We start from the raw sequence: 18,095 nt of genomic DNA, 5'->3' as shown, positions 1-18,095 counted from the left end.
TATATTTATTTTTATTTTTTTTTATCAGTCTGGCGAGTAAACAAAAAAATTTACTAGCCAATGGCGATTCAATTGCCAAGGTGTCCGTAGAGGGCTGCATGATCCTTCAGAAATCATTCTAATATGCTGATTTGCTGCTCAGGAAACATTTCTGATTTTAGGATTTTTTGATGAATAGAAACTTTAAAAGAACAGCATTTATTTGAAATCAAAATGTGTAACATTATAAATGCCTTTACTGTCACTTTTGATCCATTTAATGCATCCTTTCTGAATAAAAGCATTAATTTCTTTTAAAAAATTCTTACTGACCCCAATCTTTTGAACAGACGTGTATTCATTTAGCATAGGATTTTGTGATTTAAAAGTGCACTTCTCAATGCATGATTACTCTCATGTCAATTTGTGTCAATCACACACCTGTTTGAGCTGCAGGACTGTCCCCAGTGTTTCCACCATAGGGGTTTTCTTGTAATGCTCCACCAGATCTGTGAGCGAGTCAAATTTCTCCCCACCGCCAACATCATACTTCAGATCATGCTGATAAAAGGATAATAGAAATTACAGCCCATTTATAAAACATAACACAGGTAAACAGCCTTTTTATAACTGTGATTTGGAAATAAATAAACCTACTAACTAACTATTTAAACAGGATTCCAATCTACACCAAGACCAACAATTAAGTAACACAAACACAAGAATGCATTTTAGCCTAAATATCTAAAGCACTGCTGACATATAAATTCATAAATAAATATGTGTATATATATATTGTTATTATTATTATTATTTATTATAAATATGCAAGAAACAACTACTTGAAGAGTATTTAAATCACAAAGTTGCATCTTTTCATTTAATAAACAAGTAAAATATTTTTTTAAATCTACTGTACATTATTTGAGCTCACTAAATGACTAGCTGGTTGTTTAACACGTAGTTAACCATCCTAACTCCTTTGCAATTTAAAAGAAAACAAATGTGACGTGCAAGTCAAAATTGTAAGTGACCTTTACCTGGCAGCGTATCATGACGTGTGTGACTTTGGGTTTGCCGTCGCTGGTGTCTGTCTTGTCATCTCCAGTCCGTACGGAGAGCACAAAATCTCCCGGGTGACTCTGACTTTCTCTCACCAGGAAACTTCCATTCTTGCCCTTCTCTGTCAACAGCTTCTCGGCCTCACGACCAGATAGGTGACCATGAAACCACCTTGCAAAAAATAAAGGACAACATCACAGGAGGGTTTTCAGGTTCAGACGCCAATAAAAAGACCTATAAAACACAACTATCATGGAAGGACAGACAGATAATGAGCTATGCTCACACTCACCTCTCAGAAGTGGGATCGGCACAGTTGAGTGGGTATTTCAGCTCAATGACGTCTCCGTTTTTCTCTTTCAGCTGTCCGTGATGTTCCATGTAATACTGCACCAGCTCAGCCAGAGTGGCAAACTTCTCTCCACCGTACAGGTCATAATAGTCTCCCGTGTTTTGGATCTTAATGTGGGTGACGGCGCCATTTCGCCTAGTGATGAGAAGAGCTTCAATTCAGTGCGTGTAGAACTTCAGTTTATAGTAGCAGACAGTATAAAATGTTACAGTAAATATCTGTACATAACTGTAAGCTATCTTGCCATATAATGTGAAAAATTACAAATGGTTTAACATCATATTACATGTAATTTTACTTTAAAGCACTGTCAAATTTATGGTTTTGCAAGTAAAAACTATGAATTACTATATAATTTATTGAAGTGCTGCACAATAAATTTATATTTGCCCACTGGTTATTAATCCTGAAAAAAATTCATTTTCAATTGTACATTTTCATTATCTTGCATTTATAACAAGCCTCCACAAGCTTTCATGCTTGTGGTTGCCAGACGTCAGATGTTCTGCCGGTGTGTGCCCTCCTTCCATGACTTTAATACGGAGTAATCGATGTTAAAATGTTTTAAGGGGTTTTAATTTAAGGGTTTCAAATGCTTGATGAATTCATCATTATACAAAAGTTATCCGTGTCTCGTGAAGAGAAACACACAGACTGCGAATACTTTAAGCTACCAAGTGTCGCTGGACAGCTGACAGACTCATAAACACTGATATTCACACACAGTACTGTATTATTATAATGGATATCAGTACTTTTTATGGTAAATCATTACACCAAATACACAAAATAATGTTCTTTTTAGCAACATCATATGACCCCTTTAAATAGAGTTTAGTTTGTAGTTCAAGTAGAGAGGTATGTTAACATTATATCACTTAATGAAATACAGTAGTAAATATAATGCCATCCTGTAAACCCTGTCAGTACTTTACGATGAATTTCTGCCTTTTTTTAAACTTCAAATGTAAGCTTTTGTTACCTTTTAAATTTAGCAGGATATTTCTACACTGTAGTCAAGTGCAAAATATGTGACCTGTTCTGGAAAAATTAGTCACAATGATCAAATTTTTATATTAAGACCTTCAGAATGACGTATGATTTGTTGGAATCGGACGAAAAATGACTGAGCTACACCTGTTTGAAGCCGACAGAGTCAGCAAAGTCAATTTTGAGAAAAATCGAGTTAAAGTTTTCTGAAGGTTCCAAAGCAAAATCACAGAGCAATGTTTGCATCTTTTCCTCCAGTTCTTTTCTTAATAATAATTACTATATTAATAATCACAATATAGATATTTTTTTATTTTATCTTTGTTATTATAAATCAGAACAGATGCAAAAAAAACTGTAGAACAAATATAAGAAACAAATAATGCATTACATTTTCCATTTTACATCTAAACAAAAGCATTCAAGTAAGAATAACAAATAATCAAATGTAAAAATCCCTTTAGTCTGTTAATTACAAATAAATTGATTATTAAACCTACAAATGTAGTTCAATCAAGACCAGCGAGTGATTCTTTTATTGTTAGATTAACATTGTCATAATATTAATGTTACACATCAGATGTTTTCCCCAACAGTTCCTCAAACGTTCCCTTAAGACATAACAGATTATGTTTGCGTGAATACTTAAATACTGTAATTCTGTGTATGCGTGTAGCCTATATTTATCGGGATCGCGTGCTGTCAAAAGCGCCTTTATGTGTGCGCTTCGGATGACAAGTCAGCGTGAGAAACGAGCGGAGAAAAGGTACTCCTCTCAGAAAACGTACAAATAAAGGTAATTAAACATCTAAAATTATTATTTGGAGCACTGGGATCGCTAGACGAGGGATTAATTAACTCATTTTTGTGAAAACCTCAAAATCTACATGTTTCACTTTTTTTTGGCCTGTAGCTCAAAATTAGCCCATGCGCATTCCGACTCATTTTGCCAGCACGGGTCACATATATGATTTTTCCAATTAACACTTGTTATTCCCAGCCTGAATCCTGATTTCTCCGTCACCTCTCACCTGACAGAGAGCGTAAAGTCTCCAGGATTGCTTTTGCTGGGACGGGCCAAGAAACTGCCGTCCACACCACGAGTGAGGAGAAGGTTCTCCGCCTCCACTCCAGTGATGTTGGGGTGGAACCACCTACAGACACAAACACAACACCATCAACACGTCATCACATGAAATACTGATGCATTTTGCATTAACCCTTTTTATTCAGCAAACAAAACAGCTACTGACCAGTAAATAAACAGTAAACATAAAAGTAACTGCAGAAATGTCAGTAAATACACTATCATATGAAAAAAGATCATTCAGAATCAGAAGCTAGAGATGCAGCTCAACAATAAACCCATTTTAGCACATTAAATATAGAGAATATCTGTGTTATTTTAGTATCACCGAGATACTATTATCGTTTTTATTATTATTTTTATATTAATTAATATTTAGTGTTTAATTAATGTTTTAGTAGTTTTTTGTTTTTAATAATATTTTGTATTAGTTTCATTTTTATTTTCTCTCTTTATTTTAATTCCAGTTACGGTTTTAGTCATTTTGTTGTGTTTTTTATTAGTTTTGTTTTTATTTTTTAAATATGTTTTTATTTTTACTTATTATTAATAGTTAGTTTAATAATTATTTATTATAATATAAATATAATAATATAATAAAACTAATAACTTAATATATATAAGTTATTAGTTTTAGTTATTTTTGTACATCAAGTTAAACTAAATTCAAATGAGAAATGATGCCTTGGCAACTAGCTGAAATAAAGTATTTTATGTTTTATTTTATTTCAGTTAACCTTTCAAGTAACAAAGTTTAGTTATAGTTATCTATGATAACCCTAGACATTATTGGAACAAAATAGTGCAATATATGCCTTTGTGTTTGTGTACACTGCTGTTCAATCATTTTTTTATGTTTTTGAAAGAAGTCTCTTCTGCTCATCAAGGCTGCATTTATTTGACCAAAAATACAGAAAAAACAGTAATATTGTGAAATATTATCGCAATTTAAAATAATGGTTTTCCATTTTAATATACTTTAAAATGTAATTTATTCCTGTGATCCTGTCAGCATCATTACTCCAGTCTTCAGTGTCACATGATCCTTCAGAAATCATTCTAATTTTATGCTGAATTAATATCAATATTGGAAACAGTTTTGCTGCTTACATTTTTTTTGGAACCTGTGATACTTTTTTCAGGATTATTTGATGAATAAAAAGTTAAAAAGAACAGCATTTATTCAAAATAGAAATCTTTCACAACAATATACACTATCGTTCAAATGTTTGGGGTCAGTCATTTTTATTTTTATTTTTTGAAAGAAATGTTTTTATTCAGCAAGGATGTGTTAAATTGATAAAAAGTGATAATAAAGTCTTATATTGTTAGAAACAATTTCTATTTTAAGTAAACACTGTTCTTTTTAACTTTGTTCATCAAATAATCCTGAAAAAAGTATCACAGGTTCCAAAAAAAAATGTACGCAGCAAAACTGATAATCAAAACATTGATAATAAATCAGCATATTAGAATGATTTCTGAAGATCATGTGACACTGAAGACTGGAGTAATGATGCTGAAAATACAGCTTGATAAATTACATTTTAAAGTATATTAAAATATAAAAAGATGAATATTTTAAATTCCAATATTTTTGGTCAAATAAATGCACCCTTGATGAACAGAAGAGAGTTCTTTAAAAAACATTAAAAATCTTACTGATCTCAAACTTTTGAACAGCAATGTATATACAGTGACACCAAAACAATTGCATTATGCACATCACAAATCATAACTTTTAGTAAATTGTTTTGTGCTTTGACAGTTTGTTTCTAATGCAATTTGACTTTCGTTTTCCTATATAATGAATTATGCAGCCATCTATTAATCTTATCTCTGTCTATCTATAATGCAGATGGCACGAAAACAATATAAACACAAGCTGGCCAGATACAATAACTACAATAATCAAAATAACTCAAATTCACACCACGCTGCAGTCATGTCATACTTCAAAACAGTGTCATGTTCCTGTTGATCATCCCTATCTGTCGTCAAATCAACAATGTGACCTGTCAATCAACAGCAGATATGAAACATGATCATTAATCAGACTTTCAATGTCCTAACATCAGTTAATTGCTCATCAGACCGACTCTTTCAGACTCAAACATGTCCAGTCTCGCCCTGCTGGGTTTAAATCATTAAACTGCCTGACATTTCAATTAAACACGCTCATTTCGCATTTTACACGCTTAAAACACTTGAAACAAACATTTGCTTAATTTATCATGAAAACAGGATGCCCGACAGCGATAAGATATGTAAAATACATGAGAAATGGAGAGAATATTGGGTTTGTTTTTGCTAGTTTCTCACCTTCGGGATGTCATCGCTAACGTTACCTCACTCTCTGTTTACTGTAAGTTCACGAACTTTTCGGGTAAAAACTCCGTTTAAATCGACCGTCCCGTGTTCAGCGCCTCATACGGCAGCGGCTCCCGCTCGGTTTGGGTTCGGACAGACGGACATGAGTGGATAAAACGACGGGAAAGAGGGACCGGGAGCGATAGGCCGCGGCGGCGGAGAGTTTTCTGGAGTCGATTGGAGAAACGTCACCAAAGCTGCGACACACAGCGCGCGACGCGCCGCTCTGACGCGCCCTCTAGAGGCGGAACAACGGAACAAAAAATATGTAGATTTTAATTTAATATACTGTACATACTGTATATATATTTTTTCATTATCATGATTTTATACTATACTATATTATATATATATATAATGTTAAAATACAATTTTACAGAAATTAAATAAATTATAAAATAAAGTTCAATTATCTAAAAAAAAATAAAAACATGAAGTGTATTTTATGCTGCTAACGCTGTAAACCATAAAAAGTACACCTAAAAGTACAAGTGACTATCAATTAATGTGCGGTCATAAAACTATATATAATACGTCCATTTATAATAATATTAAATAAATATATTATAATTAATTAAAATAAATAAATACAAATATTTTAATCATCGTTATCAAAGAAAAACAACTTTTTTCCCTCTGAGTTGCATTTTAATGTTTGTGTTCTTTTTAATAAAAAAGCCAAATTGCACCAAAATAATTCGATATAAATGTAGTAATAAAAATAAATCGGTTCTGTACTTGTGTAAACCACAATTCAGGTCAATGTCTTGCAGTCACCTGTTTTACAGGATAAATCCAGTGACCAATCTAATGGTTGTATTATTCTATGTGTACTATTCTTGATTTTTGAGCATTAATAAAAAAAAAAAGAAAGAAAAAAAAAACTGTTCCACTCCGTTTTTTTTTGCAAACGCGAACCACGTCCGGCGTCGTCCCCTTTTTGTCCCTTCAGGCGGCTCGTCTAAAGCTTGACGTGGCATCATCAGTAGCGCAGCTAGCGCTTGTCAGTCTCCGCCTTTATCGGTCCAGCGCGGCGTAAAGTCTCTTTTATGGGTTTCGTCCCTCATTAATACAGCGCACCAAACATGTTTACGCTCTCGGAACTCGTCGTGCTCCTCGGCGCGCTGTCTTACACGGCGAGCGGCTATTTTGTGAGCATCGACGCTCACGCGGAGGAGTGTTTCTATGAGAACGTCAACTCGGGCACGAAAATGGGCCTGATGTTTGAGGTCGCCGAGGGAGGATTTCTGGACATCGACGTGGAGGTGGGCATCAAAAAACACCTCTTATGTTCATAAATGTCATTAACAATGAATGCTAGCCCATAAACAGGCGCTGTAGAAAGGGTCAATTTTTCGAAATTGAGATTTATACATCATCTGAAAGCTGAATAAATGAGCTCTCCATTGATGTATGGTTTGTTAGGATCGGACAATGTTTGGCCGAGATACAATTATTTGAAAATCTGGAATCTGCGGGTGCAAAATATCTAAATATTGAGAAAATCGCCTTTAAAGTTGTCCAAATTAAGTTCTTAGCAATGAATATTACTAATCAAAAATTAAGTTTTTATATATTTATGGTAGGAAATTTACAAAATATCTTCATGGCACATGATCTTTACTTAATATCCTAATGATTTTTGGCATAAAAGAAAAATCTATAATTTTGACCCATACAATGTATTTTTGGCTATTGCTACAAATATACCCCAGCGACTTAAGACTGCTTTTGTGCTCCAGGGTCACATATGTGCATATATATATATATAGTGTGTGTGTGTGTATGTGTGTGTGTGTGTGTGTGTATATATATTTATTTATTTATTTATTTATTTATTTATTTATTTATTTATTTATTTCATACACACGCACATAGATATTAACTATCAACACATCTGTACGAGTTTTGACACCCGCAGATGTTTTCGATGAGGTTTACCTAATGTATTGTTTGTCCTGAACAGATTACAGGTCCGGATGGGAAGCAGATCTATAAAGGAGACCGCGAGTCCAGCGGCAAGTATTCTGTAGCCGCCCATATGGACGGGATCTACAAGTTCTGCTTCAGCAACAAGATGTCCACCATGACCCCTAAGATTGTGATGTTCACCATCGACATCGGCGAGGCACCCAAAGGACAGGACATGGAGACAGAGGGTGAGCGTGTAAACTGACGCAGGGGTTTCTGGGAACTTTGTTTTTCATAGTGTGATTCCTTTTTGCTCCATATGGCAGGGTTCCCACAGTCTCGGAAAACCAGGAATCTTTCGTGCAACTGGAGAAGTCATGGAAAATAAAATATTTATTGAAATTTCTATAATGAATGTCAGGTTTTCTGCCTAGTTCTAAAATATTTCAGTTGCCTTGAAATTTCTTTATTTCTATATATCAGGGTTATTACAGTAAAAATTTATTGATTGAAATTAATAACTTAAATGAACTCAAATATCAAAAAATGTAAATAATTTTAGCTAGTTAAAAAACTATATAGGCGTATTTAAAAGAAGAAAAAAAACGAATTAAGCTAACAAAATTTCTAAAACTTTAACTGAAATGAAAATATAAAAATAAAAACGAATTAAAAATAAGTGTAAACTATAATGTTGTTGAATTTACATGCTGCATATACAGAAATGTTTGCGTTGATATAATCGAGTAAATTGCTATTAATTTATTTCCAGCTCATCAATAATTAAAACTGACATGAAAATTAAAACTGTAGTCATATAAAAAAAATTAAACTAATAAAATTATTTGAACTAAAGTTAAAAGGAAAATAATCAATCAAATAAATCAAAATAAGTGGAACCTATAATTGTATCTCAATTCTAAAATGACTCTCTATATTGTTAATATTTAATTATTAATAATAATTTACTTTTTTAGTACTTATACAGTGCTGAAATTATGATTTAACATGTTTTTTTTCCTCTAACGTGCTTTCTTCCCTGTTCAGGAGGCGGTGACAGCTGGGATGGTAGGACTAGACTGTACAGTAGATCATTTTAACATCTGTTGAGCTTTAAACTTCAGTCTAACTGCATCTGCACTTCAATTTGCACCTGTGTATAAAGACCGTGTGACCAATGAGCTGAACATTTCACTGACTGATGTGCTCATAAAAATATTGTTGAACCATAAAGAGAGTATGGTGTGGATTTTATTTTACAGATATAACATGAATGTTGTTTGATCATAGAAGAGCGTTTTATCATTTGAAGTTATCATTGCCTGTTTTGCATCATTTGTGCTCTATACAGAAGTATAAATACAGATTTTTATGAATGAAAACAAAAAACTAAAGCCGTTTATGACTCTCGCATGTGTATCGGAGACGTTCACAGTTGGTTCCAAACTTTTATACTGCTGTTTGTAAAAATTGGTTTTGTATTTGCATGCTGCATAAGCAGAAATGTTTGCGTAGATATGATGATTATGAGTAAATCGCGATACATTTATTTCCAGCTCATCAGAATAAGCTGGAGGAGATGATCAACGAGCTGGCGGTTGCCATGACGGCGGTCAAACATGAGCAGGAATACATGGAGGTCCGAGAGAGAATACACCGCGCAAGTAAGACATCCGCACTGATCACGTCACCACCACTGTCGTCGTTGATTTTTACGCAGTTATTATTTTGCAGGGTTTTTTTTTAAAACAGTGAACCCATGTGCATGTTTAAATGCCCTTTGAATTATTATTTATATAATTTCAATTTTGACCGCATGAAACCAGCTGTAATGTACATATTTATATGGCCTGTAGAATTTTATTTTATTTTTTTTACATTATGAAGTGAACCCAGCTCTAATATGCATGTTTAAATGGTCTTTGAATTATTATTTTAGTTTTGACATTACATTAATCTAGCTCTAACATGCATGTTTAAATGGTCTTTGAATTATTATTTTAGTTTTGACATTACATTAATCCAGCTCTAACATGCATGTTTAAATGGTCTTTGAATTATTATTTTAGTTTTGACATTACATTAATCCAGCTCTAATATGCATGTTTAAATGGCCTGAAAATGTTTTATTTTTTTTATTTTGACATAAACGCGTCACATGACATGAACCCAGCAAAAATATTTAAAATGGCATTTGAATTATTATTATTATTGTAAATATTTTTTTTTTAACATTTTGACATGTGAACCCAGCAAAAATATACTTGTTAAAAAATTTTTTTATTAATTTTTGTCATGACGTGAACAAATATTTGTATGTTTAAATAGACTTTGGAATGTTTATGGAATTATTTATTTTTATTTTAGCATGACATGAGTCCAGCTAAAATGCATATTTATATTGACTTTGAATTATTACTATTTGAATTATTTATTTATCTGTTTTTAACCTGAGTGTATTAAACTTGCTGTCTAATTTTGTCTGTGTCCTCTAGTCAATGACAACACGAACAGCAGGGTGGTGCTGTGGTCCTTCTTTGAGGCTCTGGTGCTGGTGGCCATGACCCTCGGACAGATTTACTACCTGAAGAGATTCTTCGAAGTGCGGAGAGTCGTATAAAATCCTGTCTGTGTTCCACAACATAAACACATCGAGTCTGTGATTTACCAGTTATACGAATTGGATGTCCAATTCAACAGAGATGGGAAGAACTTGGTTGTTTGCTAGTCCACCAGTTTTTGTTTTTATTTGCCCCAGTTGTAGATCTCTTCATTGTTTGTTTGGTAAGGGGTGCGATTTTGAATTGTTAATTCATTGAGTTTGTTTTAGCCCGACTTTATTTTGAACAGTCATCTTTGTATTTTTTTGCTTGGTGTTTCTTCTTCAGCACTGTTACGATTGCACATTACTATGAGAACGAAGTAAAGGTGATGATGTGGCGTTGCCCCAATACTTGGTTTAGGATTGTATGGAATTAGCATGATGTAATAAAACCATAACATGAACAGTGTTGTGAGTGAATGGGAAGTCAGCGGTCGTCAGGAGCACATTTCATGTCATTTTCACTGCTCATTATCATCACATTTAGTTATGCCAACGACCTCCATGGCACATATTTAAACCTGATGCTGGTAAAGTGGTAAAATGACTGCTTAGTTACTTTCGCAGATTTTCTGGTGTGTTTTTTAAATGTTTAATTTCAGTTTCTTTTCTTTCTTTATTTCCAGTCTCTTCACACAGGAAAGTACTCGGTGTAGTTTTGTACTATTTTTGTTGTCTAAACCAACTCCTTCATTAAAGAAAATGCAAAAGAATTTGGCTAAGACTACTGGTGAACTGATGATAAAACTGTAAACCTCTGAAGTTCAATGAATATGTATGTCAAATATGGATTTGATTTAATAAACATGAAATGTTCTTAAAATATCTCCTTTTTTATCATCTTTGTAGATTTGGATACACAACATGGAAACTCGCAACAACATTTAAGTCTTACTGCCATGTATTTGATGTGTTTTTTTTATTTATTCATGTATAAATTATTGTCCAGACCGCTGCTGCAGTATTATGTATCCTCCTGGGACCCATGCATAGACGTTTGTCCTCTAGAGGACATCATATTTTAGTGAATTTCTCTGAGACCGTACGTGCCACAGTTTGTCCTGTACAGAGCACATTCAGGGCTTTTTAGAGATATCAAATGTTTGGAGGTTTGATCATAAACACTCCCTCTCCTTGATCTTTAAATATGACTAATATTGACAGAATGATCAAATTTAGCACTCTTAGGGAAATGGTAATGTTATGTACTCATTTAAATCTAACTAATTTTCAAATTGTTTGTCGTAAATAAACACCTCAGAAAAATGTGATGGGGTTTCAATGCGGAATATGACTTTTTGTTATGAAACAAGGCGTAATTTTCATGCATGTCTTCTGTAGAGGACACCAGGACAAACATCATGTTAATCAGGGATTTTGGGGAGACACAACAAGTTAATAGGGAAAGAAATTATAGATCAGTATTCCCATGAAATATGAGATATTCTTTTGAAAACGTTGCCACGTTATTACTCCCATTATTACACTTATGGTTTGCCCCAAGAATACATTAATATGCAAATTAGATGCAATGTATGGATACATTGTATAGAATGGGAATACCAATTTATGGACATTTTACACATATTCCATAAAGTACAAAATTATATCAAATCATTCTGTTATATCTTTCATAACATAGTTGAGAAACATCTTTGTACAAAGTTTGACTAAAAATAGCCTGAAACCTAAAAACTGACTGGTGGATGAAAAAAATCATTGTTTTTGCCTATACATTATTATTTTTTGAATAACTTAATCCTGGCGTCCTCTACAAAGGACATAGAATAAAATATGAATAAAAAATATTTTTTCAAAAATGTTTTTTCTCCATTTGTTCCTTATGCGCTGACAATCGTAGTGTGCACTCTGCAGCGGTTTTCCGTTTGTAGGTCAGAAACAATTAGATAATTTATTTAAACGACTAAGCTTCTTATTACATAAAGGTACCAGATAAGTCAAATATTCTGAATTTTGAATGCGACGCCCCCCGGAGGATGACCGGTGTCCTACAGAAGGCGATGCGGAACGTTTGTTGCTGCCGCATGTTTCCCGTTCGGAGCGTGTTGCGTGTAGCGCACATCTTCTCCTCATGTGTTTACTTCTACGGATCAGACTCTTCTAAACTCATAAACGATGGAAAACTTTAGCGATGGAAAATGGGAGAGTTTGCCCTTGAAATTACATGACAGCATATTACAGACTCTTAAAGAGCTGAAATTTACATATATGACTCCTGTTCAGGTATTAGTATTCAGACTGGCTGTACTCGCATGTTTCTAATAATATTATTTGCATTGTATTAACTATTTTTTTTTCTCGATTTCAGTCTGCCTGCATCCCTCTTTTTATGAGTAATAAAGATGTGGCTGCTGAAGCCGTGAGTATTTGAATATATGTTTATTTTTTATCAACGCGACAGCCGTCTGAGAATATTTCATATGTACATTTTGCAAATGCTAATTGTTTTGATGTTTTTGAAAGAAGTCTCTTGTGCTCATCAGAGCTGCATGATATGTTTGAGCAAAAATACAGCAAAAACAGTAAAATATGATTACAATTTAAAATAACTGTTTTCAATTTGAGCACATGTTAAATTATAATTTATTTCTGGGATGCAAAGCTGAATTTTCAGCATCATTACTCCAGTCTTCAGTGTCACATGATCCTTCAGAAATCATTCAAATATGCTTATTTGCTGCTCAAGAAACATTTCTGATTATTATCCATATTGCAAAAAGTTTTTGCTACCTCATATTTGTCAAAACCGTGATACACTACCGTTCAAAAATGTGACTTCTTTCAAAAACATAAAAAATCTGAATTATTCCAAAGTTCGTATATCATAATATTTAATGTCATTTCAGGTGACTGGCAGTGGGAAAACCCTGGCATTTGTGATTCCTGCATTAGAAATTCTCTTGAAGCGAGAAGAGAAGTTAAAAAAGATGCAGGTTTGTATTGGGATGATGAATAGGACATTTCATTTACACGGTCTTCTTATTCATCAGATGCTTGCATTCCATCAGTGTAATTCATTTCTGTTGTAATGTGTTGTCAGGTCGGTGCATTGATCATAACACCCACCCGAGAACTGGCACTGCAGATCAGCGAGGTGATGGGACGATTTCTGCAGGGATTTCCTCAGTTTAGGTGAGATTAAAACATTTTCTGTACCGTCTGATGGTCTTAGCCTGTACATTTGACAAATTATGTGTCTGTATTTAGGCAGATTCTTTTAATTGGTGGAAGCAACCCTATTGAGGACGTAGAGAAGTTTAAGACTCAGGGGTGAGTATATGGACTGCTCTTAAACTAACTCTGGAATAATATAAGCATATACAATGTTATGTGCACTTCGTAGAGCTAATATCATAATTGCGACCCCTGGGCGATTGGAGGACATGTTCAGGAGGAAGGCCGATGGGCTTGATTTGGCCACCGCTGTGAAGTCTCTAGACGTTCTTGTCCTAGATGAGGCAGACAGATTGCTGGACATGGGCTTTGAAGCCAGGTAATGATCTCAAATCATCAGCCTGTCAAATTACTGTCAGAAAACATCAAAATAGTAGGCAATAAAACACTTAATTTTACATTGTTTAGCAGTTTAACCACACTTTCTGTTGAGTCTGCATCACTTTTGTTATAATATGCATTGGGTGTTTTAACATGCATAATTAGCATACTCACACGTAAAATAACACTCTCTGTAGCCTATATAGGCATCTAGTGGTTATACCATGGTTTTAGATAGCAATAATCTGCCTCCATTCATTTTTAAATATATTTGCTCTGTTTTTAATTTAAATACTGCATTGTTTGAAAAATATTATAAAAAGTGTTTTTTAATATTTGTTTAATAAAGAAATAAATATAGAGGTGCAAATTGTTTACTATGTTGAAATCCCCTCAAAATGTAAAATATTACAGAAAAAATATTATTGACCTAAAATATAGTAAATTAAAGGAATAGTTCACCCAAATATGAAAACTTGCTGAAAATGTCCTCATCCTCAGGCCATCCAAGATGTAGATTAGTTTGTTTCTTCATCAGATTTGGAGAAATGTAGCATCGTTTGCTCAGCAATGGATGCTCTGCAGTGAATGGGTGCCGTCAGAATGAGAGTCCAAACAGCTGATAAAAACATCACAATAATCCACAAGTAATCCACACCACTCCAGTCTATCGATTAATGTCTTGTGAAGCCAAAAGCTGCATGTTTGTAAGAAACAAATCCATTGTTAAAGATAAAATAAGATTATGCTGAAATACATAATCCATAACGCTTCCTCCAGTGAAAAAGTCCATCATCTGTTCTCCTCTCACATCAAAATCCACCCACATATTTGTTTTGAACTGTTTCGACTTATATATTGTGCTTGATCTTTGCAGATTTCTCTCCTGATTCACAACTTTTTCACTGGAGAAAGAAGTTTTATGGTTTATGGACTCGTATTTTAGTCTGAAGCAGTGGTTTGAAGATAAAACGCCTTAATGATAGATTTGTTTCTTACAAACATGCACCTTTCGGCTTCAGAAAATGTTAACTGATGGACTGCAGTGGTGTGGATTATTGTGATGTTTTTATCAGCTGTTTGGACTCTCATTCTGACGGCACCCATTCACTGCAGAGGACCGCCAGGATCACAAGGGTGACCTCAAAGTTAAGAATAACAGCGGGTTAAGGAGCTAATGCAGCTTTTTTTCTTCGCCTCCACAGTTTAAACACTATTCTGGGGTATTTACCCAAGCAGCGGCGTACAGGGCTTTTCTCCGCCACACAGACGCAAGAGCTGGAGAAGTTGGTGAGGGCTGGTCTGCGCAACCCTGTGCGAATCACAGTGAAGGAGAAAGGTGTGGCAGCCTCGAGCGTGCAGAAAACACCAGCCAGACTCAGCAATTATTACGCAGTGAGTCATCTAGAGCCGCCTGAAAACAGCAGGGACTCATTCACTGATGCACATGCATGCATTTTCATGAAGCGTTTCAGAAATTATAGCTGCTCTGTTAATTATGACATGAGATCCGTACTGACTGCGTTTACACCTTTAATTCACATTCCTCTCTCATTATGAACAAGTTGAGTTGGCAGTATTAGCTTGTCTGAACTAATTCCCAATATTTGGGGGGAGTTATTTATGTGAAGATTTTATTTATGATGTGCAGATATGTCGGGCAGAGGAGAAGTTCAACGCTTTGGTGGCGTTTCTCAGACAGCACAAACATGAGAAGCAGCTTGTGTTCTTCAGGTTTGTTAGACTGATTTTGCCACAATAAGTTTGGAATCATTAGGATTCTTTTGAATGTTTTTGAAATAAGTCTCACTAAGGCTGCATTTATTTGATCAAAATACAGTATAAATAGTTATATTGTGAAATATTACAATTTTAAAATAAGTGTTTTCTATTCGACTATATTGTAAAATGTAATTTATTGCTGTGATCAAAGCTGAATTTTCAGCATCATTACTCCAGTCTTCAGTGTCACATGATCCTTCAGAAATCATTCTAATATTCTGATCCATTTTTGATTATTATCAGTGTTGAAAACAGTTTTTACTGCTTAATATTTGTGTGGAAACAGTGATGAATTTTTTTCAGAATTCTTTGATGATTAGAAAATTCAAAAGAACAGCTTTTTTTTTTTCTTTCTTTCTTTTGTAACATTATAAATATTCTTTTTATGGTTGTCTTTCACTTTTGACCAATTTAATGCATACTTGCTGAATAAAAGCATTTTTTTTTCTTTAAAGACTGACTTATCATTTTTGAATAATTGATAATAATCAGAAATGTTTCTTGAGCAGCAAATCGGTGTGTTAGAAGGATTTCTGAAGGATCATGTGACACTGGAGTAATGATGCTGAAAAATAAATTGCATTTTACAATATATTCAAATAGAAAAAGAGTTATTTTAAATTGTTATATTTTACAATATTACTGTTTTTACGGTTTCAGATACTCAAGTAAATATGTTTTTACTCTATCACATAAAAGCCTTGGTGGGCATAAGAGGCTTCTTACAAAAACAAAAATAAAATAAAAAAAATCGTAATTATTTCAAAATTTTGGTCAGTAGTGTAAATCTTTTTACACACTCGTTAGTGCAAATAATATTGTTCTCTGTATCCGCAGCACCTGTGCCTGTGTGGAGTACTTCGGTAAAGCCCTGGAAGTCTTGATCAAGAATGTCAGCATCCACTGCATCCACGGGAAGATGAAACATAAACGAAACAAGATCTTTGCAGATTTCCGGGCGCTGAAGAGGTAATGTAGTGTGATGCCTTTCTAGCTATTTACAAAAAGGAAGTTAAAGATCAAGCATAAGAATAAAGGCATTATGCATGTGTGCAGTGGGATTCTCGTGTGCACAGACGTCATGGCGAGAGGCATCGACATACCAGAAGTGAACTGGGTGCTTCAGTACGACCCACCAAGCAGTGCAAGGTAACCAGGACATTCATGAACACACTTGAGCTCAAAAGCATGTACTTGTGAGCCTATACTACATTCACAAAGGCTTGGAGTAGTTTATTACATAATTTATTTTATGCTTTGATTAGTGCTTATAGAGTCAGCTGACATGCAGTTAGTGGTGTTACAGTGTCTAAGTCCTTCATCTCTATTAATATTACTCATACTTTATGAATCAAACAAACCCCTAACATTAAGTATTAAACTTCAGCATACATACTTGTTTATTTATTTATTGTTTTTTTTAGATAAGGACAGTACAAAAAAATCATTCCAGCCAAAAAGCTGATAAAATATGCATTGAGAGTATAGCATATGCTATGTAGATAAGCCCTACATTACTAATATAATATACCCACACATACATACCAAAAAAAAAAAACACTCTATCTATTTCAAGGTTACTCCTAACCCTGGCAACATATTAAACAGAAGAAATAAAACAATTTATTATATAGGCATATAACTCTGGTTTATTTTAAATCTGTGCTTAACCATAATTATAAAACGCTTCATGTCATGTACTGCTTTTATTTCAATCAGTAACAGTAAAAACCAAAAATATTTCAATCTGTTTACATAGTAAAACATTATTCTAAGAATTAACACTTTGTTTTAATCAATGCATTTCAAAGCATTGTTGTTATGGTTAACTAAAACTATTAAAAATAATTTTTGGTGATTGAAATAAAGCTGAAATAAATAAAGATATAAATATTTGATGAAAAACTGAAACAATCAAAATTTTTAAATTCAAATGACTAAAACTGAAATAAAATAAATTAAAGTTATATAGAAATACTAAAGAAAAGCAAAAACTAAAATGACAAGCACATAACAAAATTACTAAAATGACATTGGAAATAAAAAAATAAAAATAAAATCTAATTGAAAATATTAATAAATACTGTAATTGTATATAAAAAATATTGAATAATAATACTGTTTAAAGGTGACATTATTTGCATATCTTGTGCATATATTGCTAATTTTTCTCATCAAATGTAATACTCCTTCCATTAGTTCCTTTGTGCATCGGTGTGGACGAACTGCACGTATAGGAAACCAGGGCAATGCACTCGTCTTTCTTCTGCCAATGGAAGAGTCGTATGTAAATTTCTTGTCCATTAATCAAAAGGTAAGTCAGAGAGAAACTTCATTTCATATACAAACTATCAGACAGAGTATTATGGCATTTATAAATAGATCAAATAAAAATGCATTTGGCAGATTCTTTAAAGCGACTTGAATTGCATTCAAAATAGATT

The 18,095-nt window shown here is 33.6% G+C and overlaps 3 protein-coding genes across 3 annotated transcripts in view; 2 read left to right on the top strand and 1 right to left on the bottom strand.

The window, feature by feature from the left end:
- Window positions 1-6,054, bottom strand: part of LOC107704158 (tyrosine-protein phosphatase non-receptor type 11-like) — a 15,444-nt gene extending 9,390 nt beyond the window's left edge. Inside the window, exons 1-5 of the mRNA XM_016507021.1 lie at window positions 5,793-6,054; window positions 3,415-3,537; window positions 1,334-1,528; window positions 1,020-1,212; window positions 421-540 (exon numbers count right to left, since the gene is read on the bottom strand). Of these exons, the coding sequence (XP_016362507.1) occupies window positions 421-540; window positions 1,020-1,212; window positions 1,334-1,528; window positions 3,415-3,537; window positions 5,793-5,806 (645 nt within the window). The 5' untranslated portion in view covers window positions 5,807-6,054. The remainder of the gene's footprint in view (window positions 1-420; window positions 541-1,019; window positions 1,213-1,333; window positions 1,529-3,414; window positions 3,538-5,792) is intronic.
- A 727-nt stretch (window positions 6,055-6,781) lies between these two features.
- Window positions 6,782-11,178, top strand: LOC107704156 (transmembrane emp24 domain-containing protein 2-like). Its single transcript, XM_016507020.1, has 4 exons — window positions 6,782-7,105; window positions 7,807-7,999; window positions 9,308-9,415; window positions 10,247-11,178. Exons 1-4 carry the CDS (start codon window positions 6,926-6,928, stop codon window positions 10,369-10,371), a joined length of 606 nt encoding a protein of 201 aa, XP_016362506.1. The 5' UTR covers window positions 6,782-6,925; the 3' UTR covers window positions 10,372-11,178.
- Window positions 11,179-12,351: 1,173 nt separating this feature from the next.
- LOC107704124 (ATP-dependent RNA helicase DDX55) overlaps window positions 12,352-18,095 on the top strand; it is an 8,731-nt gene continuing 2,987 nt past the window's right edge. The window contains exons 1-11 of the mRNA XM_016506980.1: window positions 12,352-12,597; window positions 12,683-12,733; window positions 13,221-13,307; window positions 13,415-13,506; window positions 13,582-13,644; window positions 13,718-13,867; window positions 15,075-15,264; window positions 15,521-15,603; window positions 16,489-16,620; window positions 16,708-16,800; window positions 17,851-17,965. Of these exons, the coding sequence (XP_016362466.1) occupies window positions 12,490-12,597; window positions 12,683-12,733; window positions 13,221-13,307; window positions 13,415-13,506; window positions 13,582-13,644; window positions 13,718-13,867; window positions 15,075-15,264; window positions 15,521-15,603; window positions 16,489-16,620; window positions 16,708-16,800; window positions 17,851-17,965 (1,164 nt within the window). The 5' untranslated portion in view covers window positions 12,352-12,489. The remainder of the gene's footprint in view (window positions 12,598-12,682; window positions 12,734-13,220; window positions 13,308-13,414; window positions 13,507-13,581; window positions 13,645-13,717; window positions 13,868-15,074; window positions 15,265-15,520; window positions 15,604-16,488; window positions 16,621-16,707; window positions 16,801-17,850; window positions 17,966-18,095) is intronic.

The sequence above is a fragment of the Sinocyclocheilus anshuiensis genome, unplaced genomic scaffold (genome assembly GCF_001515605.1).
Source record: "Sinocyclocheilus anshuiensis isolate Anshui unplaced genomic scaffold, SAMN03320099.WGS_v1.1 scaffold690, whole genome shotgun sequence".
NCBI classification, from domain to species: Eukaryota; Metazoa; Chordata; class Actinopteri; order Cypriniformes; family Cyprinidae; genus Sinocyclocheilus; species Sinocyclocheilus anshuiensis.
This window is presented reverse-complemented; position numbering and strand designations above follow the sequence as displayed.

Excerpts from the sequence above, each read along its gene's own strand:
- LOC107704156 (XM_016507020.1), top strand. The coding sequence starts at position 6,926 with ATGTTTACGCTCTCGGAACTCGTCGTGCTCCTCGGCGCGCTGTCTTAC. Across the intron at positions 8,000-9,307 it reads ACAGGACATGGAGACAGAGG|CTCATCAGAATAAGCTGGAG; the intron begins GTGAGCGTGTAA and ends ATTTATTTCCAG. Across the intron at positions 9,416-10,246 it reads AGAGAGAATACACCGCGCAA|TCAATGACAACACGAACAGC; the intron begins GTAAGACATCCG and ends TGTGTCCTCTAG.